The 26,135-nt window shown below is 39.3% G+C and overlaps 1 protein-coding gene and 1 long non-coding RNA gene across 8 annotated transcripts in view; one reads left to right on the forward strand and one right to left on the reverse strand.

Moving 5' to 3' along the window:
* Window positions 1–25,912, reverse strand: part of CDK19 (cyclin dependent kinase 19) — a 161,891-nt gene extending 135,979 nt beyond the window's left edge. Inside the window, exon 1 of one of the 7 annotated variants that reach the window (XM_038554949.1) lies at window positions 25,532–25,912. Coding sequence is in view for 2 of the 7 variants with exons in the window: in XM_038554944.1 (XP_038410872.1) it covers window positions 25,111–25,238 (128 nt within the window). In the remaining 5 variants the exon portion in view is untranslated. Of the gene's footprint in view, window positions 1–24,473; window positions 24,643–25,110; window positions 25,423–25,531 lie in introns of those variants that run through there. The other 6 variants (XM_038554944.1, XM_038554945.1, XM_038554946.1 and 3 more) reach the window with 6 other exon arrangements.
* Window positions 25,421–26,135, forward strand: part of LOC102153185 — a 41,631-nt gene continuing 40,916 nt past the window's right edge. The window contains exon 1 of the long non-coding RNA XR_005368137.1: window positions 25,421–25,777. This is a non-coding gene — a long non-coding RNA (uncharacterized LOC102153185). The remainder of the gene's footprint in view (window positions 25,778–26,135) is intronic.

Raw genomic sequence — 26,135 nt, forward strand, 5'->3', positions numbered from 1 at the left:
TTAATTAATAAATTTTAAAAAGGGGAAGAGGCAACTGGGTGGCTCAGTCAGTTAAGCATCCAACTCCTGGCTTCAGCTCAGGTCATGATCTTAAGGTCGTGAGATCTAGCCCCACATCATGCTCTGTGCTCAGTGCAGAGTGTGCTTGAGTCTCTCTCTCTCCTTCTGCCCCTCCTCACTCTCTAAATAAATAAATCTTTTTGAATTAAATGAAAAATAAAAATAGATAAAATAAATGATGTGCAGTTGACCTTGAACACAAGCTTGAACGACATAAGTCCATTTATATACAGATTTGTTTCAATGAATAGCTGTATAGTACTGAAAATGTATTTTCTTTATGGTATTCTTTAATAATATCTTTTCTCTACCTTACTTTATTATAAGAATATTGTATATAAGACATACAAAATATGTGCTAATCAACCGTTTATGTTATGAGTACACCTACCGGTCAATAGTAGGCTATTAGTGGTTAATCTTGGAGGAATCAAAAGTTTTATGCGGATTTTCAACTGCATGAGGGTTTCAACTGCATAAATAGCACTGTTCAAGGGTCAACTATATTCATACATCATACAGCATGAACTTTGAAAATACTATGGTAAGTGCAAGAAGCCAGATACAAACCACATTTAGTAGGGTTTCATTTATACAAAACGTCCAGAATAGACAAACCCATAGAGACAGAAAGTAGAATAGTGTTGCCAGGAGCTGGGAGAATGGAGAAATAGGGAGAGACTGCTAATGGGTACAGGGTTTCTTTTGGAATGATGAAATATTCTAAAATTAGATAGTGGTAATGGTTACACAACTTTGTGAATATACTAAAACCACTAAATTGTTCCAAAAAAAAGCTTCTGCCAAGGTAGGCCTAAAAAATATTCCATGGATGAAAATGACAGTACTTATAAATCAATCAGTATCGTAGAAAGTTTATAGAAATTACATCTCAACAAATGATAATTGTCTTCATCAGTCTCTTCATTAAAGATTACAGATGTTCCATAGGCAAACAGTTCTTATTATTTTTATAATAATAAACACTGAAACATACCATGTGATCTTAAGGGAGGCATTAATATTTCTGGACTTCTTTTAAGGCAAGTGGTTTGAACAAGATCTAAGACTCCATGAAGTTCTAAAAGCTTATGTTGTGTTTTTATTGCTACCTATAAGTACATCCAGGAAGAAATTTTTTTCTTAAGGTTTTATTTATTTCGAGAGAGAACACACACACACCCACACACACACACACATACACCCACACATGAGAGCAGTAGGGGAGGAGAGGTAGAGGGAAAGAATCCCAAGCAGAGTCCATGCAGAGTGTGGAGCCAAAGCAGGATCCCACAACCCAGGGATCATGACCTGAGCTGAAAGTTCAAGTGTCAGTCACTCAACCAACTGAACCACCCAAGTGACCCAGGAAGAAATATTTTAAGCTTTTGATTAAATTATGTAAGTTCTCAAAACCTCTACTTTATTCAGATCAATATGGTAACACTAAGGAAATATCAGTTCACTTTAAAGCTTCCTGATGGTGATCTCCAACATTTTAAAGTCAAATAGTTAAGCACATTTTGATTTATGTATTCTCTTTTTGCTTTTTCCACTTTAGAAATTCCCTCTCAGGGGATCCCTGGGTGGCGCAGCGGTTTGGCGCCTGCCTTTGGCCCAGGGCGCGATCCTGGAGACCCGGGATCGAATCCCACGTCGGGCTCCCGGTGCATGGAGCCTGCTTCTCCCTCTGCCTGTGTCTCTGCCTCTCTCTCTCTCCCTCTCTGTGACTAACATAAATTAAATTAAAATAAATAAATAAATAAATAAATAAATAAATAAATAAATAAATAAATAAGAAATTCCCTCTCAGAAAACCCAAATTTTAACTAAATATCCATTGATCACAGTGCTGTTTGTAACAATAAAATGTTATAAACAACATAACCACCAGTCAACAAAATAAGTCAGTAAACAAACAATGGTACACCCATACAATAGAGTATGGTCCCTAAAAATAAAGACAGTGATTTTTCTGGGGAAGGAAGATGAGAAAGCAGACTCTTATCCATACCCTCAAGGATAACTGCATTTAATTAACAATATTATTGGTGGAAGGTTGTATATGTGAATGGTACAGATATTCTTTACAAGAAAACCACTGCTGGGGTGCCCGGGTGGCTCAGTCTTAACTGCCTTCAGCTCAGGTCATGATCCCAGGGTCCTGGGATTGAGCTTCAAGTCAGGCTCCCTGCTGAGCAGCTTCTCCCTTTCCCTCTGCTGCTCCCCCTACTTGTTCTCTCTCTCTCTCTCTCTAATTAATTAATTATTTTAAAAAAATTTTTTAATTAAAAAAAACACTGCTGGAAAAGAACATTAAATGAAATGGGAAAATATCCATTATATATATATTTTTTTTTAAATGGAAAATTCAGGTTACCAAAACTTGTATAGAATACAAACACATTCTTAAGAAAATAAAAGCATATATTGCCTAGGAAAATGTATACCATACCATTCATAGTGTTCACCTATGAATTATTTTACTTATTTTTGCTTATCTAAATTTTTTTCAGCTTTTAGACATAATTGACATGTAACACTGTATAGGTTTAAAATATGCAATGTGATGATTTCTGTACATATTGGGAAATGATTGCCATGGTAAAGTTAGTTAACACATCTATCATCTCATAGTTACAACTCGTGTGTGTGTGTGTGTGTGTGTGCTTATCTTCCTAATTTTTCTTAAACATTCTATTTCTAATAAAAAAAAAAATTTTAATGTGGGGCACCTGAATGGCTCAGTCAGTTGAGCATCTGACTCTTGATTTCAGCTCAGGCCATGACCTCAGGGTTGTGGGATCAAGCCCTACATCAAGCTCAACACTCAGCATGGAGTCGGCTTGCCCTCTCCCTCTACCCCTCCTACTAGTGCTCTCTCTTTCAAATAAATAAAATCTTTAAAAAATAATAAAAATAAAAAATGTTAATTTAATATAAAATAAGGTTCTCCTCTTTCATCTGTTTTATTCTGAAGGCTTAAGGTATAATAGCCCATCACAGAACCCATTTTTCTTTCCCAGGATAGTTTCTTATAACAATTCATTGTAAATGGAGAAAAAATTCTAGCTTCCTACTGAACCTAACAAGATTAATCCTTATTCTAAAAACTAAGGTGACTATAATTTTTACTTAGTGCCTACCCTTATTTGCTAATTTAATCTTCAGGGAAATTTATCATGGAAACCCCCTTAATATATTTGGAAAATACAAAACCAATACTTTGCTGGGGAATTTTTTGTACATTATGATTTAATTACTCTTCCAACAACAGCATGAGATAGTAATTTATCATCCTACAAATTATAATAGGTGGGGAATTTAAGGTTCAGAGCTATTACTAAAATCCCAAAGCTAAAGAGTACTAGCTCAGATTTGAAGGGTTCCAGGTCCAAGGCTTCCTAACACGACAGTTGTGCTTTTCATTTATACGTATATTTATTGAGAATCAGCAGTAAAAACCTCTCCGGAGAAAGAACATTCAAGTAGTTCTTTAAGAAGGAATAAGCTTTATTTAAATCATTTGTACCCAAAAGTACTTTGTTTATTCAAATGCTTTTGTAATGGAAAATGTTTTTCTGATAAAAGTATTGAATTTATAACCCCAATAAAGAAAACAAAGAAGCTTAGTTAGTTGGCCTAGAGCAACCATCACATGTAAAGTTTAATATGACTATATTCTGTTCTCTTTTATACCAAATTTCTCTACTGTGTGTACCTACCATATGTATAAAAAGATAAGCATTCCCATAATGTCCTATGGCTCTACTTAAAAGCCCATCTTTATCCACCTAAATTTTAAGCCTTTTATGGACTTGAGGGTCTACAAAATTTGTTTTGGTTAATTATGGAAAATCTTATATAATATGGGAGACAGTGATGGTTCACAAATTGTATTTATTATTAAGCACATGAGTAATAGCTAAGCTTTGTTAAAAACAAGATTAACAGGCCCAAAATGGAATCACTTAAGCTAAGTCACGTATCACCCAACCTAGCTCTATCTCATTAGTTTAGGCTCTCCCAGAAATGGAAACTTAAGCAAATCAAGAATCTCCTTATCAGCACTAGTTGGAGATAATGTGCCTGATAGACCCCTGCCATGCCCTAACGGAAAGTAGCCTGGCCAAAACCAATCCGCTCTTTCGTCTACTGTAACTTTCTTGTTCCCTCTCCATTCAAACTTTAAGTCTTTCATTTTGTACAGCTCCCTAGACCTCCTTTCTACCCACTGGACTAGATGCAGCCCCATTCGTGAGTGGTTGAATAGAGCCTATAGGATCTTCAAAATTTATTTAGTTGAATTTTGTTTTCTTAACAGCTTAAAATTCATTCAAATGTTTCTTTCTCTTTCACCACCTCAAAGGGAACTCTGTTCCACAATGTGTCACAGATTATTATTAACTAGGTTCCCAAAAGCCATTCACAGTCTGCTTTTCCTTTGCCTTCCTCTATGCCAGAGAAGGCACTTGCTTACCACTTAGTTGGCACAGCCCTTTTTGACTTTCAGCCTTTACCTCTTCCTCTGCTTCCTGCCTCAAACCTGGAATCAATACCTGAAGATGCAATAATCATCTGACCATGTATACAAAAACCACAAAACAGAGGGAAGGAGGTGGATCTCTGGTAATATTTCTTGTCTAGCTATACCAGCACAGCACTCTCCAACTCTGGACTTTTTGATACAAGAGGAAAATAAACCCCTTACTTGTTTAAGTCCATTATTGATTGGTTTTTCTGTTACATGAAATTACAATGACACAAAAACACACCGTAGCATGTGTTCTTTCCAGAATTTAAAGGACAGCTAGATCTGCTCCTCTTTCCAGTAGTTGTTTTTTTAATGCTTTTAACAATTTATTTATTTATTTTTTAAGATTTTATTCAATCATTCAGTAAAGAGAGAGAGGGAGGTCACAAGCCGGGGGAGCAACAGAGGGAGAGAGAGAAGCTGAGCAGGGAGCCCAAAGTGGGGCTCAACCACAGGACCTGGGGATCATGACCTGAGCCAAAGGCAGGGACTTAACGAACTGAGCCACCAGGCACCCCACTTTTGACAGGCGCTCCACTTTTGACAATTTCTATATGTAAAACACAACATGTAATTTTCTTCAACACACAAGTAGGAAAAATGTGGATGCTAAGATTACATAAATACACAGTTTTCCGATGAAAAAAATGCTTCTTTTTCATAAGCCAGAAACACTTATTAACTATAAACTGGGCGAACACTGTGACACAGATAGAATTATCTCAACTATGAGCTACAATACCTAAGAAGCTGATGAGAGCTGTAAACTATAAAGCTCACCAGACTTTTATCTGAGCTTCAGGAAAAGTACAGAGAAAATAGCTTTAATTCCTATCAGGCTAAGACAGAAATAATTACACCTGTCAAATTGTGATAAAGGACATTCAAAGCATGAAAGTATTTGAGCTGGGTGGGATGGTGAAGTAGAAGGACTCTAAGCTCCCCTAGTCTCACAGATACAACTAGATAACACTGACATCAGTTTAAACAGCCCAGAAAACAGAACAACTAAAGTTAGGGAGTTTGGCAGAACAAACTCCACAACTAAAGTTAAGGAAGAGGCCACATCAAAGAACATAAGAAGGACAAAGACAGTCTGGGAGCAAACAAACCTTGGTCATCTTTGGTGAGAAGGGAGCTGGTGGGCATGGAGAAGGGCAAAAAACAGACTTTCACACTAATGACGATGACAAATCCCCATATTTGCCTCTGAAAGCAAGAGGGGCCAAAATTTATTAGTTCTTACAACCAGAAGAACTTAAAGCCTGGAATTTTAAAATCTGTGGACTCCACTTGGCAGAGCCTGAAGGATATTAGGAAGCAGAGTCTCCACCCATAAAGAGCAAACAACTCATGCAGATAAAGTATAGAACCGGCAATTTGAAAACTTTCAGGGGCAGACAGGAGACACAGTGATTTTCTCATCTCATAACATGGCCTGGAGAGATAGGGATCACAGGGAGTCCCCTACAGGGACAAAGGAGCTGGCAGGTGTCATTACTCTCCCTCACCCCCTAGCATAAAAAGCCAGGCGTGGGAACCAGCATAATAAATTCACTGCTTTACTTGCTTACACCAAGTGCTGGTCCCCTACACTTTAGCAGATCCACCCTTTTCAGACAGGCTCCCCTTACTCCTAGTGCTGTGGGCCCCTTCCCCAGAAAACCAGCACAAATTCTGCCAACACCATCCTCCTGACCACCGCCCATTGTGGGACCTCAGTTCTGGTGGGGGCAGGTATCCTCTTACCAGTACACTACCACATACCTTGTTAAAACGTGCCCCACTCATGCTGGGGCAAACACTGCCCTCAATAAACAAAGAGAGTCTCTGCAGACAACTGAACTGAAGGAAAAAGAGTCCAAGACTCAAGAGCAAAGCACATGCAACACATATAGGACACACTCCCTGAAGCACCAGGCCCTGGGGAACAGGGGACAATGCACTACAGGGTACTATAGGACCTCTTCTTCATAAGGCTATTATTGTTAAAAGCAAGAAAAGTAGGTAACTTTCCTAACACGGAGAAACAGGCACAGAAAGTCAGACAAAATGAGGAGACAGAAAAATATGTCCCAAATGAAAGAACCAAACCAAACCACAAGAGACTAAAGTAACAGATGTAGTAATATGTCTGATAGAAAATTTAAAGTAACAATCATACACACTGGACCTGTGTGTGTAGAGTGGAGGACATCAGTAAGATCCTTTTACAGAGATAAAAAAGAACCAATCACAGAGAAGAACACAATAAATGAATTTAAAAATGCACTTGAGGGAATAGCAGGCTAGATGAACCAGAGGAACAAATTAACAACCTGGAAGACAGAGTAATGGAAAGTAAACACGCTGAACAAAGGACAAGAAAGAAAATTATGCAAATTAATAACAGTCTTAAGGAACTCAGTGACTCCATCAAACATAACATTTGCATTATTGGAATCTCAGAAGAAAAGGAAAAGGGGGCAGAAAATTTATTTGAAGAAATAATAGCTCAAAACTTCCCTAAGAAAGAAACGATATCCATCCAGATGTAGGGGGCACAGAGATCACCCAAAAATTCAACCCAAGGAAGTCCACACCAAGACATATGGTAATTAAAATGGCAAAAAAAATAAAAAAATAAAAAAATAAAAGCAATAGAGAAAAAATTTTTAAAGCAGAAAGAGAAAGGGGTGCCTGGGTGGCACAGTAGCTTGAGCATCTGACTCTTGCTTTTGGGTAGGGTAGTAATCTTAGATCATGAGATCAAGGCCCACATTGGGCTCTGTGTTCATCTCCTTGGGACTCCCTCTGCCTCTCCCCCCCATGCTCGTGCTCTCTCTCTCTCTCTTTCTCTGTCTCTCAAATACATAAATAAATCTTTAAAAAAAAAACAGCAAGAGGTAAGAAGACAGTTACATAAAAGGGAAACCACATAAAGCAATCAGCAGATTTTTCAGCAGGAACTTTGTAGGCCCAAAGAGAATGGCATGATACATTCAAAGTCCTAAAAGAGAAAAATCTGCAGCCAAGAATACTATCCACCAAGGATATCATTCAGAATAGAAAGAGAGATAAAGAGTTTCTCAAACAAACAAAAGCTAAAGAAAAATTCATGACCACTAAACCAGCCCTACAAGAAACATTAAAAAGGGACTCTGAGTGGAAAGGAACGACCATAAATGAGAGTATGAAGAGTAAAAAACAGAAAAGCAGTAAAAATAAATATTTCTATAAAAATTAGTGGAAGAATTCATAAAATAAAAGGACATATGGGACACTTGGCTGGCTTAGTCAGTAGAGCATACAACTCTTGATCTTGGGATCATGAACTCAAGCTCCATGCTAGGCACAGAGCTTATTTAAAAAAACAAAAGAAGTATATAAAATACAACACCATATACCTAAAACATGATGGGGAGAAGAGTAAAGAATGGGTTTAAATTTAAGCAAACATCAACTTAATATAGACTGCTATATGCAGAAGATGTTATATACAAATCTAATGGTAAACATAAATCAAAAACCAACAATAGATATGCAAAGAATAAAAAGAAAGGAATTCAAGTCTATCACTAAGGAAAGCCAACAAACATGAAAGGGAGCAAGAGAAGAAAGAACTGGAGAAATTCTATAGAAACAACCACAAAACGGTAATAAAATGGCAACACATATCTATCAATAACTACTTTGAATGTAAATGGACTAAACACTCCAATCAAAAGACACAGGGTGAGGGAATGGATAAAGCAGCAAGCCTCATTTATATGCTGCCTACAAGAGACTCATTTCAGACTGAAAGACACCAGCAGATTCAAAGTAAGGAGACAAGAAACATTTATCATGCAAGTGGATAACAAAAGAAAGCCAGGATTTCAAAATTAATATCCAACAAAATAGACTGTAACAAAAGACAAAGAAAGACACTATATAATACAAGAGGATATAACAACTATAAAAATCTATGCACCCAAAATGAGTGCAACCAAATATATATAAAACTGTTAATAACGAACATAAAGGAAATAATCCATAATAATACAATAATAGCAGGGGATGTTAACACTCCATTTACATTGATTAACAAGTCATCCAAACAGAAAATCAACAAGGAAACAATGGCTTTGCACATGTGCTGCCAAAGCAAGTACAAGGAAACAGTGGCTCTGAATGACACACTGCACCAGATGGATTTAACAGACATACTCAGAACATTCCATCCTAAAACAGCAAAATACACATTCTTTTCAAGTGCACATGGAACATTCTCCGGAATAGATCATATATTAGGCCACCAAACAAGTCTCAACGAATTTTTAAAAATCAAAGTCATATCATGCATCTTTTCTGACCATAATGCTATGACACTAGAAATCAACCACAAGAAAAAAATCTGGAAAGAGTACAGATACATGGAAGGTAAATAACATGCTACTAAACAATGAATGGGTCAACCAAGAAATCAAACAAGAAACCAAAAATTATATGGAAATAAAAATGAAAACACAACAGTCTAAAATCTTTGGAATACAGCAAGTGGTTCTAAGAGAATAGTTTACAGCAACACAGACCCACCCCAAAAATCAAGAAAAATCAAATAATCAATCTAACCTTCACTTAAAGGAGCTACAAAAATAAGAACAAATAATCTTTAACAAAAGAGGAATTGTATAATGGAAAAAGACATTCTCTTCAACAAATAGTGTTGGGAAAATCGAAGAGCAATGCAAAAGAATGAAACTGAACCATTCTTCTACCATACACAAAAATAAACTCCAAATGGATTAAAGATTTAAATGTGTAATATAAAACCATAAAAATCCCCAAAAAGAGCACAGGTAGTAATTTCTCTGACATTAGTCACAGCAACATTTTTCTGTCTCCTAAGGTAAGGAAAATAAAAGCAAAAATAAATACTGGGACAATATCAAAATAAAAATTTTCTACACAGCAAAGGAAACAACAAAACTAAAAGACAACCTACTGAATAGAAGAAGATATTTGCAAATGACATATCTAATAAAAAAGGCTTAGTATCCAAAATATATAAAGAACTGATATAACTCAATACCCAAAAAAACAAATACTCCAATTAAGAAATGGACAGAAGACATGAAGAGACATTTTTTTTTTAAGATTTTATTTATTCATGAGAGACACACAGAGAGAGAGGCAGAGACACAGGCAGAGGGAGAAGCAGGCTCCCTGCGGGGAGCCCGATGTGAGACTCTATCCCAGGATCACGCCCTGAGCCGAAAGCAGACGCTTAACCACTGAGCCACCCAGGCATCCCTGAGGAGACATTTCTACAAAGACACATAGATGGCCAAGAGACATCCAAAAAAATTTTCAAGGGATCCCTGGGTGGCGCAGCGGTTTAGCGCCTGCCTTTGGCCCAGGGCGCGATCCTGGAGACCGGGGATCGAATCCCACGTCGGGCTCCCGGTGCATGGAGCCTGCTTCTCCCTCTGCCTGTGTCTCTGCCTCTCCCTCTCTCTCTGTGTGACTATCATAAATAAATAAATATTAAAAAAAAAAAAAAAAAAGAAAAGAAAAGAAAAAAAAAATTTTTTCAACATTTTCAATTTTCACTCATCAGCAGGGAAATGCAAATCAAAACTACAATGAGGTAACACCTCACACCTGGCAGTTGACTAAAAACAAAAACACAAGTAACAAGTGTTGGGGAGGATATGGGGAATAAGGAACCCTCTTCCACTGCTAATGGAAAGGAAAACTGGTGAAGCCACTATGTAAGACAGTATGGAGGTTCCTCAAAAAATTAAAAGTAGAGCCGCCCTACAATCCAGTATTCACAATACTGTGTACTTAACCAAAAAATACAAAAACACTAACTCAAAGGGATACATGCAACCCTATGTTTATTGCAGCATCATTTACAACAGCCAAACTACGGAAGCAACTCAAGCATCCATCAAAAAATAAATGGGTTAAGAAGATGTGGCATGCATTCATACACACACACAATAGAGTATCATTCAGCCATAAAAAGAATAAACTCTTGCCATATGCAAAAGCATGGATAAAGCTAGGGAGTATAATGCTAAGCAAAATAAGTCAATCAGAGAAAGACAAATACCATATGATCTTACTCATATGTGGAATTTAAGACAAAACAAATGAGCAAAGAAAAGAGAGAGACAAACTAAGAAACAGACTGTTTTTTAAAGTTTTAATTTTAATTCCAGTTAGTTAACATATAGTGTTATATTAGTTTCAGGTGTACAATGAGGTGATCCAACAATACCATAAATCAGCCAGTGCTCATCACAGGACAAGTGTACTTCTTAAGCCCCATTACCTATTGAAACAGATTTTTTTTTTTTTTTTTCAAACACACAAGGGTTTATTTACAAGCTCGAGCTTGGGTCCAAGTATACCCGACACAGCGGAGCAGGGACTTGGACCTGAAACAGATTCTTAACTACAGAGAACAACTGATGGTTACCAGAGGGGAGGTAGGTGTAAGGATGGAGGTAATCGAGGATGGAGATTTAAGAGTACACTTATCATGATGAAAAAATAAATAAAATGATTTAAAATGATTTAAAGAAAAAAGAACATTCAAAGTTACTGAGGATAAGAGGGGCACATATATACTATCTGTGGTGGTGAATGAAACTACATATGAAAAGCATTTAAGAAATATACATATTAAGAGCCTTAAAAACTAATATGCTTTGACATAGAAAATTTCTTTATAAGACAATTGTAAGAAAGAATCAGATATATGGACCAAAATTCATATACAAAACATCTATTCATGTTATTTGTATTATCAAAATACTGGAAAGAACTTAAATGTTCAATAATTAGAAAGGGTTAACTAAAGAATTGCAAATCCACATGACAGAAGAACATAGACATCCATTATAAAATGGGTTTTCAAAAGAAATGTAATAATATGGATAAACATTCTTCATATCTTATGTAAGAGGATCCCAAACTTATACAATCTTATTATCTTACTGACTTGTTCATGACATCTCTAGGTCAAAAGAGATATCTAGTAATTCCAGTATGGAGGTTCCTCAAAAAGGTAAAACTGGAACCACCAAATGATCCAGCAATTCCACTTCTTGGTATACAGCCAAAGGAAATGAATCACTATCTCAAAAAGATATCTATACGTCCCATGTTCATTGCAACATTATTTACAAAAGCCAAGACATGCAAACAACCTAAGTGTCCATTGGTAGATAAAAGGATAGAGAAAATGTGGCATCTGAGTAAAATGGAATATTATTCAACAATCAAAAAGAAAATCCTGCCATGCGTGACAATAAAAATAGAACCTGAGGGTATTATGCCAAGTAAAATAAGTCAGAGAAAGGCAAATACGTTATTATTTCTCTTATATGTGGAATCTTTAAAAACTAAAATAGAAACAGAGAACATATTGGTGATTACAGGAATGGAGAGGCAGAGTAGAAAGTACAAAGTACTCAAAATGTACAAATTTCCAGTTATAGGAAAAATAAGCTGTAGGGATATAATGGACAGCATGATGACTATAGTCAACAATACTGTATTGTATGTTTCAAAGCTGCTAAGAGAGTAAATCTTAAAAGTTTTCAACACAAGAAAAAAATTTGTAACTATGAAGTAGTGGATGTTAACTAAACTTATTATGATAATCATTTCACAATGTATACATATATCAAATTATTATGCAGCACACCTTATATTAATATAATGTTATATGTCAATCCAAGCTCAATAAAACCGGGAGTGGGGAGAGAGAAACCCAGAAGGAGATATCCATTCTATACCCACTAGAAAGGCTATAATAAAACAAACCAACAAAAACAGAACACCACAAGTGTTGGTGATGATGTAGAGAAATTAGAACTCTTATACACTGTACATGGGAATAGAAAATGGCACAGCTACTGTAGAAAACATTTGGCAGTTCCTTAAAAAGTTAAATATAGAATTACCATATGACCCAGAAATTACACTCCAAGAGAACTGAAAACATGTTAAGAAAAAAAAAAAAAAACCTGTCCACAAATGTTCATAACAGCATCACTCACAATAGCCAAAAAGTGGAAACAACCCAAATTTCTGAGTGGATGAATGGATAAAGAAAACGTGGTACATCCATATAGTAGTGTATCATTCTATTAAAAAGTACTAAAAGCCATAAAAAGTACTGAAGTACTGATAATTCCCCACAATATAGATGAACTTTGAACATATTATGCTAAGGGCCTGGGTGGCTCAGTCAGTTAAGCGTCCAACTCTTGATTTCAATTGAGGTCATGATCTCAGGGTTGTGGGATAGAGCCCTGTGTCTTGTGACTGGCCACAGGCTAAGCAGGGAGGCTGCTGGAGATTCTCTCCCCCTGCCCCTCCCCCTGCTCGTGCAACACGCGCTCTCTCTCAAATAATAGATAAATATTTTTTAAAAAAGAAAAAGAAAATACTAGGCTAAGTGAAAGAAGCCAGCCACAAGAAGCCACATAGTCTATGATTCTATTTACATGTAATATCCACAATAGGCAAATCCATATAGGAAAGCAGATAGTGTTTGCCGGAATCCAGGGGAGGGAAAATAGGCGCATGAACTGCTTAACAGGTATGGATTTTCTTTTGCTGTAACAAAAATGTTCTAGAACTATCTTAGTCCTTTAATAAGAAACTAAGTAGTGGTAATGGTTCCACCATGCTACAAATGTACCAAAACTCACTGAAATGTTTAACTTTGAAATGGGGAACTTTGTTTTGTCAATTTTACTTTTAATTAAAAATAATGACACATAATTAACCAATTGAAAACACCAGGAGGGAGGTAGGAGAAACTGGAGGAAGGTGGTTAAAAGGTACAAACTTCCAGTTATAATAACCTACAACACTATGCCCATAGCTAACACCACTATATGATATACAAGAAAGTTCTTAAGAGAATAGATACTAAGAGCTCTCATCACAAGGAGAAATTTTTATTTTATCTTTATGAGATGATAGAATTAACTAATTCTATTGTGGTAAATCATTTCACAATACATGTAAATCAAACAAGTATACAATCATACCTTATGCTATACACTTTTTTTTTTATTACTTAAGTAATCTCTATATCCAATGTGGGGCTCAAACTCATGACCCCAAGATCAAAAGTTGTTTTTTTTTTCATGATATACAGAGAGAGAGGCAGAGACACAGGCAAAGGGAGAAGCAGGCTCCTCACAGAGAGCCTGATGGGGGTTGGGGGGCTCAATCCCAGGACCCCAGGATCACAACCTGAGCCAAAGGCAGACGCTCAACCAATGAGACACCCAGGTGCCCCCTAAGATCAACAGTTGAATTCTCTCCCAACTGAGCCAGCCAGGTGCCCCTATGCTACACCCCTCAAACTTATACAGTAATGTATGTAAATTATGTCTCAATTGAAGGGGGTAGGAAAGACCAGAAGAATATGCCAAAATATTACCAATGTTTATCTCTGAGTGGTCGGGGTTTTGAGTGGTCTTATTATGTGATTTATATTTTCTTCTTTATGTTTCTATAATTCCTAGCTTTCCTTTAATGAGTACATATTGGGTTTTTGTTAACACGTTGATTTTTATAAGATAATAAAAGCTGTTTTATTTTTTTAAGATATTTGCCTCTTTTATGCCTGGCTGGCTCAGTCAGTAGAGCATGCAACTCTTGATCTTGGGGTCACGAGTTCAAGCCCTCATTGAGTGTAGGGTTTACTTTAAAAATAAATAATAAATAATAAAATTTTAATAAAAAATAAGGGGCAACTGGCTGGCTCAGTCAGTGGAATATGCAATTCTTGATCTCAGGGTTGTGAGTTTGAACCCCACATTGAGCATGGAGCCTACTTAAAAAGAATAAATAAATTTTTTAAAAATCAAAAATTAAAAATAAAGATATTTTGCCTTTTTCTCGTAAGTTATACGTACTTTGCAGTTTAAACGTTTTATCATTTTTAAATAGGTAATATAAATGTAGTAAAATAAATATGAACAGGTATTTTTCAAATAATACAAGAGCATATACTTTTTTTCAAAAAATCTTCTCAACCCAACTTTCCTTCCTGTAGACTATCACAATTACCAATTTGTTGTGATACTTCCAATCTCAGTTTTTGCAGTCTGAGATTACATCTCATTTATCCTGCATACTCATTACCTATGGCACAATACTTGGCTCATGGAAAGGAATCAAATGAAAAATAGTAAACAATGGATAAATGAATGGATAGCCAGTAAAATGAAGACAGATGAAAAGAGCGACGCCTGAGTGGCTCAGCAGTTGAGCATCTGCCTTAGGCTCAGGATGTGATCCTGGGGTCAGGTATCCTGGGGTCCAGGGATGGAGTCCCACATCCGGCTCCCTACAGGGAGCCTGCTTCCCCCTCTGCCTATGTCTCTGCCTCTCTCTGTGGGTCTCTCATGAATAAATAAATAAAATCTTTAAAAAAAAAAAAAAAGACAGATGAAAAGAGATAATAGAAGACAGGCAGAGAGAGGATGATGTATGAAAATTTGGATAGAGATAGGTTGATGAATGAATAGGTGAATAGACGAATGTTGTTGAGAACTTACTATTAAAGTAACAATAAAACCAACATAATTTATATATATGTGAAAACAAAAATATTTCCATTATCTTGGTCTAGCAGATTATAAGAAAAATATTAACGAGGAAAAGCTAAAAACAGCACATGGTACATACATAAATTACTTAAGAAACACCATAAATGAGCTAAGTATTAATAAGGAATTTATTTATTTATTAAACCAATGCCCTATTAAACTCGGGCAGTCAGGCTCACACTGAATAAAAGAATAGCGACCCCCCACCAAAGACCAAATTGGTAATCCAAAAGATTGGATAAAGGAAACCTTTCAGAATGTAGAGAGAAAAATGAGTTGCAATTTTTGAAAATGGATTTAAGAGACATAGAAGGTAGAGCCTAAAAGGTCAACATTTGTTAATACGCACATCTGAAGAAGAGAACAAGAAAGGCAACAGAGGGAGAAGAAAAAATAATCAAATAAATAACAGGAAATAAAAATTGCCCTAAATCAAAGATAAAAGAAAAAGTCCACTAAAAGATCAATATAAAACAGGCAAGATTGGAAAAGGGGAGTGAAGGAGTAGGGGATAGGCAGGAGGAGTGCAACTAGACTAAATATCACTTTTTACCTTTTAAGTTCAAATTACATGCATTGGTTATGTATTCAAAAAATAAATACTTTGTTAAAGACACAGAAACAAAGGCATATAATTTTTTTAAAAAACTATATTTTCTAGACAGACTTTGGTGAAATTTTAGAATGCCGAGATAAAGTGAAAAATCCTAAGAGATTCCAGAAAGGAAAATGCAAGCTTCCAATAAAGAAACTCCCGTGAGCAACAAGAAATACCAGAAGAAATGAAGCAATAGTTTTGGGTTCTGAGACAAAAATTGTTCTTAATATAGAATTCCATATTCAGCCAAACTATTAATCAAGTATGAGTACAAAACACATTATCAGACACACAAGAACTCAGAATATGTACACATCCTATATGAAAAAGCTTCTCAAAAGGATGTACTCAACTGAACCAAAACAAAAAGTCCAAGAAAAATCACATGAAATGTAAAGAAACATTATTAGCTAAGCAAGAGCCAGAATATTTGAAGAAAGGGCAAAACAACTTAAGAATAAGACCCATTAGGCCTGAATACCTGAAAGATTGTTTTAAGCACCACTTATTTTATGCCCAAGATTACTTTTCCTTCTCCACGGGTCTCAATATACTAATTCACCCCACAATAAATATTTCATAATCATAGTATTTTAAGGCTGTTAAAAGGTTTTCAGTGTTCCCTTCGTAGAATCAACTTATAGACAAAAAGCAGGCTGCATAAAAATTATACTTTAAATATTGGCAGATAGAGAAAAAAAGAAGAAATATATTACTTTCCTTAATATTCGTATCAGGAAGACCACAAATAATATCTAAACTAACAAATCAAGAAAAAGAAGTTTATGATCTAAATAAAGTCATAAAAGCATTCCCCCCCAAAAAAATTTAAAATACCAAAGGTAATAAATTTGAACACTGAGATGGGAAAGGGGAAAACAAGCGGTAGTGCAATTTCACAAAATTGCTCAGCTTTTCTGGTGGAAAATCAACAACAACAACAAAAAAAAAAACACCTAAATTTGATAAACCAAGAAACAGAATTATAGAGGCACCTGGGTGGCTCAGTAGGTTAAGCACCTGACGTTCAGATCAGGTCATGATCTCAGAGTCCTGGGATGGAGCTCAGCAGAGTATCTGTTTGTCCCTCTCCCGCTGCCCCTCCCTTCACTCATGCTTGCAAATACATAGTCTCTCAAATAAACAAATAAATATTTTTTAAAGAAACAGTTATATGCTTATTATTTAAAGTTATAATGGTGAGCACTAGCAAAACTTAGAAACAGCTAACACTGGCTACCTCTGAGAAATGAGGGAAGCTTGAGAGTGGACAATAAGAAGGAAGGCTTTTACTTTTCATTTTACATACAGTTGTACTGTTGGGGTTTTTTTAATCATGTACAATATTATTTGATAAATTTTAATTGCATAAAAATAAAAATAATTCCATTTTGACACAAATATACTATAAGGATCAAAAGATTACTGAGAAATTAGTTAAGCTACACAAGGTCAAATTACATATAATTTTCCAGAAAAAAAAAAAGGAAAATTTTTAATTTGCACCTAAACCCAAGACAATAGGATTCACTCAGTGTTTAAGTCACTCTTAAAATGCAATTATAATAATCACACTGCAAAAGGGAAAGAGAAAAAGGAAACTAACTTTTGTAAAAAGCAACATGCTTCGCTCAGACCACTTGGTACTTCCATAGATGAGCTTATTTAACAATCTTAAGAAAAACTACAACTGGGACTCCTGGATGGCTCAGCAGTTGAGCATCTGCCTTTGGCTCAGGTTGTGATCTCGGAGTCCCAGGATCGAGTCCCACATTGGGCTCCCCATGGGGAGCTTGCTTCTCCCTCTGCCTGTGTCTCTGCCTCTATTTCTCATGAATAAATAAATTAAATATTTTTTTAAAAAGATAAATTATAACTTTCCTACAGAAAGACACAACTAACCTGTAAGGCACACTAACCACCTATAAGGCAAAAGTTTTACCTTATTTTTCCAGCAGCCTTGGATTCACCTTTCTGTCCAAATGTAAGTATTTACGAAAGTTTGCCATGACACGATTTTGGTCTGTGGTCACAGTACAAAACAAAATTAAATCCATTTCCTAATCATGTTCTGCTTGGTAACTGAGATCATCAACCACAAAATCTCACTGAAGTAAAATTTTTAGATAGAACACACAACAAGTTTAAAGCCTCTATGAGGATGTGTTTTTCCTTTAGAAAGACTCATTATATTAGAAATTTAAGATATTTTATAAGGATACTAATTACTTGAGGACTTTATAGGTTTTTACTTCTCTTTGATCCATCATTTACTTTTGGATAAGAATTCAAACCCTCAATAAAAAAACTGCTGCACACTTGTATCCTGAATTACATCCTGTCTCCTCTCTTGAGGCTCTCTTTTATCCTGCACAATGCATGCTCAAAAGGGCTATTACAGGAAGTGTTGAACTATCAGCTATTTATAAATGGACAAAATCTTCAAATAGCTTTGCCGGCTACCTCTTCATGGTTCTAGACCTTAAACGCTACCTATTTTTAAAGAAACAGTCATGTTAATAATTCAAAATATTAAAATGCTCTCTAGGGAAAAAAATATCTTGTCCCTTTGTTTTGAGATCCAAAAGCAGCACTATTATACAATCCCGACATCACAAGATAACAAACAAGCTGATCTTTAAAAAACACATTAACCAAATAGTCTTACTCTTATAATTTGCCACCAAGAAATTTTCAAATTGTAATATATTGCCTTCAAGTCTTCTATACTAATGTCTACATTTCACTATGCTACGTGAGCATTTTGCAAAACAAGCACAGTTTAACATCACATGTTAATTTTTTTCCCAGCATATTCAGTCCAAATATATAGTACACAAAAGTAAAAATCCTTAATTCATCAATATTGACATCCATTACATTGAAAAAAAAAAGCAAAACAAAACAAAACAAACTTTCCATAGATCTACTTTTTTCCGCACATAGAACTCGGAGACTTGCCTTTTCCATGCTACTAAAACAGTAACCTCTACTTCCTATGGCAAAATAATAATTTAGAACTCATTTATATTTATGAATAATTATTCTTAGAGCCTTAAACATTTCTTTTCCTTATTCTCAGCATCCTTGTCTATAGTCTTTAGAGATTTATATCTCATGTATCATCATGTTAGCAAATCATTTCAAGCCAGTACTTCCAAAGGGAAATAGCTTACAGAAAAGTAAATTAGCTACAGTAATACACACAAAAACTGTACTTACTAGGACATTCATTGCAGTATTAGTACTAGCAAAAGATTGGCAACAGCCTAAAAGTCCAAACTAAGAGGGACAGTTAAGTAATTTATGTCAATACAATGGAGTACAATGAAACTATTAACAATAACTAGGCATCTCTGCCTATCTTATATAAGGACTTTCAAATTATATTTGTTTAAAAATATAGAGAGAAATGTAAACTATTTATCATCAAACACAACACACCCCAAGAAAATCTCTCTAAAATGGAAAACCAAGTATGGCTGCCTGTAGAAAGGAGAAAGGGTGGGGAAAGGGAAGGCTTACGTATTTCATTATGTCTTTTTATGCACATGCACTTACAAATTACTGAACACATACTTTTTTTAACAAAGTATTTTTCAAAAACAAATATTCTCGATTGCATTCAAATTGACAGTTTTTCAGTGGAAGTATTGGCTTGCATTATCAAACTGTTTCAGCCTCAAAATCCCTTCTCTACCTTGAAAGACATGAGCTTTCCTATTTCATTTGTCCACACTGTCATATACCCCATTGTTACTAAATGGTCACATCAGGGGCACCTGGCTGGCTCAGTCAGTGAAGCACGCAACTCTTGATCTTGGGGTCATGAAGCCCAAGATCTTGAGCCCCGTATTGGGTGTAGAGATTACTTAAATTAAAAAAAAAAAAAAAGTCACTTCATAGATTTGAAAATTATGTGTTGCTGCGCCATGCATTCCAAATATTCTAAGCCTTCCCAGTCCAGTATCATAGCGACTAGCCAGCTTTTCAGTCATAGTAATCACATTCCTTAAGCCACATGTGGCTAGTGGCTACTATACTGTAGAGCATAGATGCAGTTCCATCAGTTCATGAAGTTCTATTAGACATCACTGCTCTAAACTAAGGGTTGGTAAACTAAGCAGGGAACGCTACAGCCTGCAGACCAAAGCCAGCTCACCATCTGTTTTTGTAAATAAAGTTCTATTGGGACATAATCATTCTAATTTATATTCATTTATACATTGTGGATACTGTGGCACTACAACAGCAGATTCAAGTAATTATAGCATATATGGTATGGCCCACAAAGCCCCAAATATTTAGTATCTGCCTCTTTGTGGAAAAAAGGTTGTCGGCCACTGCTCTACACAATCAAATTTCATTGAAAAGAGCATTTCTTTCCCTTGGGCTCCAAAAATAAAGTTCTGAAGGCTTGCACTGCATTAATGAAGAACCAACTAAACATAAACCAGTGATTTACTAGTGCCAATTAAACGTAAACCCAAAATATCAATAAATTTCCTAAAGTATGCTTGAATGCTGGCATTTTCTAAGCATCTCTATAAAATAGCTAGCAAAAGCACAGAAGAGACACCTGGGTGGCTCAGTCAGTTTTGCTTCCAAATCTTGATGTGGGCTCAGGTCATGATCTCAGGGTTGTAAGATTGAGCCCTGCAGCTTATTACTTAAAAGCAATATTACACACCTAACAACAAGAGGGCAAAATCACAGCTAATGAGTTTCCTTGGTGAATAAGAGAAGGCTTCTAGAAGAACAACTATTTGAATTGGGTATTAAGTATGAGCAGGAGTTTACCAAGTTTATGGGAGTGAGAAAAGGGAGGGAGGAATGGCAGAGCAACACCATTCTACTTTGAATGCAGGGAAGGAGAAAAAAAAAAAAAGACATGAAAAGGACTTACCAAGTCCAGTGCTACAGAAACATGGCTTGAACACTCTGGAAAATAGGACGGAGTTGATGGCAAGTATAAATAAAGTCTGTAAAGACTAAAAGACTTTAGGATCCGAATGCAAATAGCTTTACGTGCCAAAGTAAGGAATGAAGATCAGATGTGATCCATAGAGAAATCCACAGTTTTCCAAGATGGGACATGATTGATTTTGCTTTATAGAAAAGTGACCCTGGGCAACTTGGATCTTGGACTATGGTGAGGAAAGACTAACAGCAGAGACCAGCTTGGCTACTGTGCAGATCAGAGATGGCGGACCAAAGTAAGGACAGTGAGAATGAAGAGAGAAGCCAGATGAAAAGGACTATAGGCCTGCACTCCTGCTTTTTTTAAATGTCCATGTGATATTTTCCCTTTTCTGTATTTGTTGGTATAGATATATCCTTTGCATGGAAAAAGTTTATACAGTAAGATTGTCAAAAATGGAGGCAATGTTGCCTTTTTTGTTCTGCCTCCTATGGTATTAAGAAGGAAAACATCAGAAAATGTCACGACTCAGTCACGAGATCTGGATTACTGTCTTGTAATTTGCTGTGAGGCTTGTCTTTGCTATGAGACTCTGGTCATGACAGCTCTGGTTTTCTCATTTGTAAAAAAGAAATGAGACTAAATGATCCAAAATTCTCGATAGCATTCTAAAATGCTACAATCATACTTCTTTAATCTTCGTAGATCTGCCAAGAAGAATGCAAATACAATTGCCTAGCTACAAGCCAAATGTGAAAAATCCATCAAAACCAGGCTGATATGACCATGCTTATTATTTACCTATATGCATCCACATGTACCTAACTACATTTGTGAAGGATTTCATGACCTACATGAAGATATGCAGTCACCAATTACTCATCTGTAACTTAAGATACATTAAGATGTATAGTCACAACTACTCATCTGAAACCCTAAGGCAAAAGTGAAACTCTGTTGTCAGCCATTTCACTTTCAATTACCATGTATCTTTCAAAAACATTTCCAAAAAGGAGCATTATTTTAATGGAGTGGTTCAAAGACTCAATGAATGTTTGCAAAGTTGAATAGTAGTAATGTTGGATACAACAGTTTTCAGACCTAACATTATCCTATGGAATCATTTGTTTGGACCTCTTGTTGACAAAAGAACTTTTTAATAATGTTCCTTTATCAATCAAAACAAAGTTTTTCAAATTTAAGAAATATCGCCTTGAGATTTGTAACCATAAACCATTGTGTGATGTTAATGCTAAAAGAAAAACTATTACAAATTCTTGCTCTTTCTAAAAAGTCTAGAAGTATTCTGAACTTGTTTCTCAAGAATAACTTTTAAGCCTAATTTTAATTAAAAAGGATGGTTGGATCAAAAGATTCTCTTTCTCCAAAACAAAAAGAACAAGTAATATTATTATTAAAAGTGAAAAACCCAAATGTAATCTTTCATTTCCACTCTGTTATAAACTTATGTGGTACAACTGACATAGCCTAAGGTAAAATCATATTTTGATGGAAATATTCTAAGGTTTTTTAAGGTGTAGACTAGTATAAACTACAATCAGAGACTTTTCTAGTGATGTTTTGGGTTACATTACTTCTTCCAGTGTTTCTCTGAAAGATCTGAATGATTTTTTGGTTACATAATACTATGTTATATACAGAATAATTTCTCTTTAATGAACCATGTCATTTTTTTTCTTGTTCCATAAGATAGCCTTATACATTTTTTCTGAATTAACCAAAATAAATTCTGTCAAGAGCTAACCTGTAATGGACCATGATCAGAGTGTAAAATCCTTTACTATGCAAATCTGCATCACAGCTTAGAACCATCACTAAAAACTTTGTTCTTTCAAATCGCTTGTATCACGGAACATAAAACTAATCCTACCAACCCACAAGAGATGTGTTTACTGTAAAACCTCAAATCTCAACTAGACCTTTGACCCAAGAAAACCTACCTTTATAATGACTTTTCTTATAACCAATACAGTGATATCAACTAATGCTTTCAGATCCTAAAAGTTTCTTTAAAAAGCGTATTTTGAAGATACACAAACTGATCTTATTCTATTCGAGAAACTTTATTAATTCTGCTCAAACAAATTTCACTCAAGAAGAAAAGTGTAGTCGAATCAAGAACTTTATTAGAGGGGAAAAATATTAAAAAAAAAAAAAGAACAATGAGAAGCAGGAATTAAATTTAGCTGTTTTTTGGTTGTGGCCCATGCTATCAAAAAATACAATTCAAAAGCAGAATCCTCAATTTTTCTCACAAGTTACCTACTGAAAGGAAGCTATTTTTAACAACAAAAATGAAAATACATCTTAGAAATTCCAGATCAAGTGTATCACAACGTAAGCACGAGGAGTATGAAAAACACACAAGGTGGGATTTGTTTTGTAATGCCAGTGTCCAACCAGGAAAACTAGATGTGCTCTTCCCCAAGTATATCTGCTAAGATTCCTTACAGGGACACCAGGAGAACAAGCAGAGCTAATATTCCAGAAGCAAAATACAAGTTAATTATAGTGCCTCACAGTCCAAGATATTAATTCAAGGACGACACCTGGCAAGTAACTGCAAGAACCATGAGTTAAGCTACAACTGAACGCCATGGGGCTCGTCCAGTTCAGAAGGCAAAAGCTAAACGCGGCTCACAATCCTCTCTCCGCACGTGTGCAGCACCTCGTGAGGCCACGACGCTCTAGGGCGAAACGGCGTGTAGGGTCGGGCTCCGCGGGCTCCCCGGGCACCGGCGCGCGGCCCCGCCTGCTCCGCCCTGGCCCCCCCACACCAGCTGCAGCGATGGCAACAGGCAGGTGCGCAGGACGCGACGCAGCGCCGCCAGTCCCACTAACGTCGCCGCGGCCGATCCTCCCTTCACTCAGGGATGTCCCGTTACGAGCCTACAAACTCTCTCCCCCGAGTGGTTTCTGACAGCCTTGGGAACCTAGGCGGGAGGGCTCGAGAGACGTCCCCGGGCTCCCGGCTCCGGGGGAGGAGGATCCCCGCCAGGGTGGGCGGAGGGGAGGCCAAGGGTTCACCCCGACCCTCCTCGCCGCGGGGAGCTGGTGCCTCCGGCCCTGCAGCCCGCGCACGGCTACCCTACAGGACCAAGGACAGGCGCTGTCAATACTTTCTCCAGCTCGCCTTCTCCTAAGACGGCGATCCATGGACGCTTCTAAGAGGTGTTACCACGGGTCGCCCTCAACTCCCCGGGAGAACAAGAGATCCAGGCCCGCCTTCCGTCCTGGCCCATCCAGGTGCTCGGGAGCCCCCAGCGCGCAGTCATTCGGCCAGGGGGGCGCAGGGGAGGACCTCAGGATGCCCCAGATTGGGGTGTGGAGGACCTCAGGATGCCCCAGGTGCGGGTCTGGAGGACCTCAGGATGCCCCCAGGTCGGGGTGCGGAGGACCTCAAGATGCCCCAGGTCGGGGTGCGGAGGACCTCAGGATGCCCCAGGTCCGGGTGGGGAGGACCTCAGGATGCCCCAGGTCGGGGTGCGGAGGACCTCAAGATGCCCCAGGTCGGGGTGCGGAGGACCTCAGGATGCCCCAGGTCCGGGTGGGGAGGACCTCAGGATGCCCCAGGTCGGGGTGCGGAGGACCTCAGGATGCCCCAGGTCGGGGTGCGGAGGACCTCAGGATGCCCAAGGTCGCGGGGGGTGGGGGGTGGGGGGACGAGTTAGGGAACTAGGCGAAGTTCCGCCGGTAAAGCGCGGCGGGTCTCCCGGGAGGTCCCACCTCGGAGGGGAGGCGCGGAATTCACAAGGTGCAAAGGCGGAATCGGCGGGGGGAGGATGGATCCCGAAGTCGGCGGGTGTAGACAGGGGCTGCGCCCAGAGCCGGGAGGCTGCCCGGGCCCCCAGCGCTCGGCCGCGCCGCCGGCTCCCCGGCTGGGTTTCAAACCGCCGCCCCCGGGGAGGCGCTCAGCCGATTGGAAGTTCCGCCACGACCGTCACCGGCCCAGGGCCGGAGCGGCAACTCCTCGACGAAGCTCTCCCGGCGCCCCGCGTGCCCCCCGCCCGCCCCCGAGAGCAGACCCCGCCAACTCCACCTCCGCGGAGGTGCCCCCTCGAGTCCCCGCCGCCAGCCCGGGGCGCGCGGGGGGCGCCCTCGGGGACGGGACCGCCGCCCCCCGACCGGGCTGCGCCGCGGGAGTCCGCGGGGCGCGACGGGGCCGCGCGGGGCGGAGGGTGCAGGGTGGAGGGTGGGGGGGCAGCGCCCGCGCCCCCCAGTCCGCGCCGGGACGCGCGGCCCCGCGCCCCCCGCCGCCTCGCCCCCCGGGAGCGGCCCGCCCCGGCTCCGACCCAGCCGCCCCGCGCGGTCGCGGGCAGGGCGAGGACCCGGGCGAGCCCGCTCCCCCCGCCCCTGCTCTTACCCATCTTTCCGCCTCGCCTTGTAGACGTGCCCGTAGGTGCCGCGTCCCACTTTGCACCCTTCGTACTCAAACAAATCCTCCACCCGCTCCCGCTCCGCCGCCAGCTTCGCCTTGAAATCATAATCCATTGTCTGCTTTCCCCATAGAGGCACCGGGACGCGGGGGCCGCCGCCGCTCAGTCCCTCCTCCTCCTCCTCCCCCCGCGCCCGCCGCTCCACTTCTCCAACAGCCGCCTCTCGGGCGCGCGCGCGCCGCCCGCCGCCCCGCGGTCCGCCTTCAGCAAGGGACTCCTCGGCGGCCGCGGCAGCCACCTCCTCCTCCACCACCACCTCCTCCTCCTCCTCCTCGGCGGCGGCGGCGGCGGCGGCTCCCGCAGGCAGCCCCAGTCCCGCCTCCCCCCTTCATTTCCTTGTTTTGGAACCTGGTGGGCCGCGCCGCGGCTTCCTCGAGCTCATTAACGAACCATCCCGCCCACCCCGAGGTCGCGGGGGCTCCTGGGAAATGTAGTTCCGGAGGGCCCCAACAGCAACCGAGTTTCGCCAGCAGAAGAAATACAACACCCAGGCTGCTTTGGGCCGCCACAGCCCCGCCCCGCGAGGCGGGCACGCCTGCGCACTGCGGCCGCCCCTCCCCCTCAGGTAGCGCCGGACTGCCAGTTCCTGTGAAGGTGGGAAGCTTCAAGTTGCCGAATTCTTTCTGCGAGTCTGTGGGGGAGCGGGTGGAAAAAAGGCCCTTGTTGTGGTGTAGAGGAAGGTACTCCACTATCACTGCCCCCGGGCGAGAGGGAGAGTGGAAAGTACGTAACAAGTGCTCGGCTCAGGAGTTTGCGCCGGCGGTTAGAGAGGCGAGGACTGTGGTTAGAGCAGTTGTGCTGCAAGACGGTTTGTTTTTCGTGGCGATTGGTCCGCTCGTTGCCCCGCCCCCCTCCGCCGCTCATTGGCTGAGACTAGAGAATGACGTCCTCGTCGGTGCGTGGGTATCCCCGGGCTTTGGCTCCTTTCCCGCTCTTGATTGGTAATTGGGTG

The sequence above is a fragment of the Canis lupus genome, chromosome 12 (genome assembly GCF_011100685.1).
Source record: "Canis lupus familiaris isolate Mischka breed German Shepherd chromosome 12, alternate assembly UU_Cfam_GSD_1.0, whole genome shotgun sequence".
In the NCBI taxonomy this organism is placed as follows: Eukaryota; Metazoa; Chordata; class Mammalia; order Carnivora; family Canidae; genus Canis; species Canis lupus.